Genomic DNA, 1,038 nt, shown 5'->3' on the forward strand with positions numbered 1-1,038 from the left:
ACACACACACACACACACACACACAGGTTGGATCTTCCAGCTGATTCTTTTTAAATGTCCTGAACTTTTTTAGAGTTTAGATTCTCTGGTCCCACCTGAGCTGCTGTCGGAGCAGGAAGTGATGTCACTGCTGGTCTTGGCGCTGATTGGCCCAGGGGTTGCTGTGGGGTCAGGTGAGGCAGGTGGGGGGGGCGGAGCCTCAACACCTGAGCTGCAGACGTTGCTCATCTGGAAGGTAAAACGTTTGATGGCTCAGCCACAGTAACAGATAAAACCCAAACAAAGAGGATAAATTGGTTCCTGTTGTGTCTCTAGAAATCGCTGCCACTTCCTGTCGTTTCCTCTCCTGCGTTTCTGCCAGCAGTAACATCCTGCTGGTCAGAACTCGTGATGCAGTTTTACAGAAAACAGCTGGAAACTTTTTTCATTTTTATTGAATTTGGTGCGTTTCTGCATTAAATTCATTTTCAGAATTAAAATCTGTGTAATTTTCACGTCAAGCAGCTACAGAAGCACGCCACACTTTTCAGATCACAGCCATGACGACCAGCAGCACCTCTGTTACTGAACCTGATCCGAACCAGCAGCTCCACCGGGCCGGTCGGTTCTGACCCGGTGTCAGAAACCCACCTGGCTCCCCCCGGTGGTCAGTCTGGAGCACATCCAGGACGCGGCTTTGAGGCGGCCGAGCTCCAGCTGGACGGGTCCACGGGCGCACTGCAGAACCCACAGAACCACAGGGACCCGGGTCAGAACCAGAATCAGCTCTGCACATAAAGTTCTGGTTCTTAAACGGATCGTACTGAGCAGAACCAACCCTTCCTCTCCAACTGGACCGGACCAGCTGCTCTCGGGTCAGGAGGTGGACCCCCTGCCTTCGTCCTCCATCCTCATCCTCACCTTCAGCATGGCGGCCACGCCCTCCTGGGACGCGCGTCTCGTGTCCTCTCCGTCCACCGACAGGATCTGGTCTCCCTGCATCAGCCGTCCGTCCAGCTCAGCAGCGCCCCCTCTGACCACCTCTGAGATGAACACGCC

General features: G+C 54.3%; 1 protein-coding gene across 1 annotated transcript in view; it reads right to left on the reverse strand.

Moving 5' to 3' along the window:
* Nucleotides 1-1,038, reverse strand: part of patj (PATJ crumbs cell polarity complex component) — a 45,441-nt gene that overhangs the window by 7,010 nt on the left and 37,393 nt on the right. The window contains 3 exon segments of the mRNA XM_017304248.1: nt 96-228; nt 631-717; nt 901-1,038. The exon segment at nt 901-1,038 is cut by the window's right edge and continues 9 nt beyond it. Coding sequence (XP_017159737.1) covers nt 96-228; nt 631-717; nt 901-1,038 — 358 coding nt within the window.

This window comes from Poecilia reticulata, linkage group LG4 (genome assembly GCF_000633615.1).
Source record: "Poecilia reticulata strain Guanapo linkage group LG4, Guppy_female_1.0+MT, whole genome shotgun sequence".
NCBI lineage: Eukaryota > Metazoa > Chordata > Actinopteri > Cyprinodontiformes > Poeciliidae > Poecilia > Poecilia reticulata.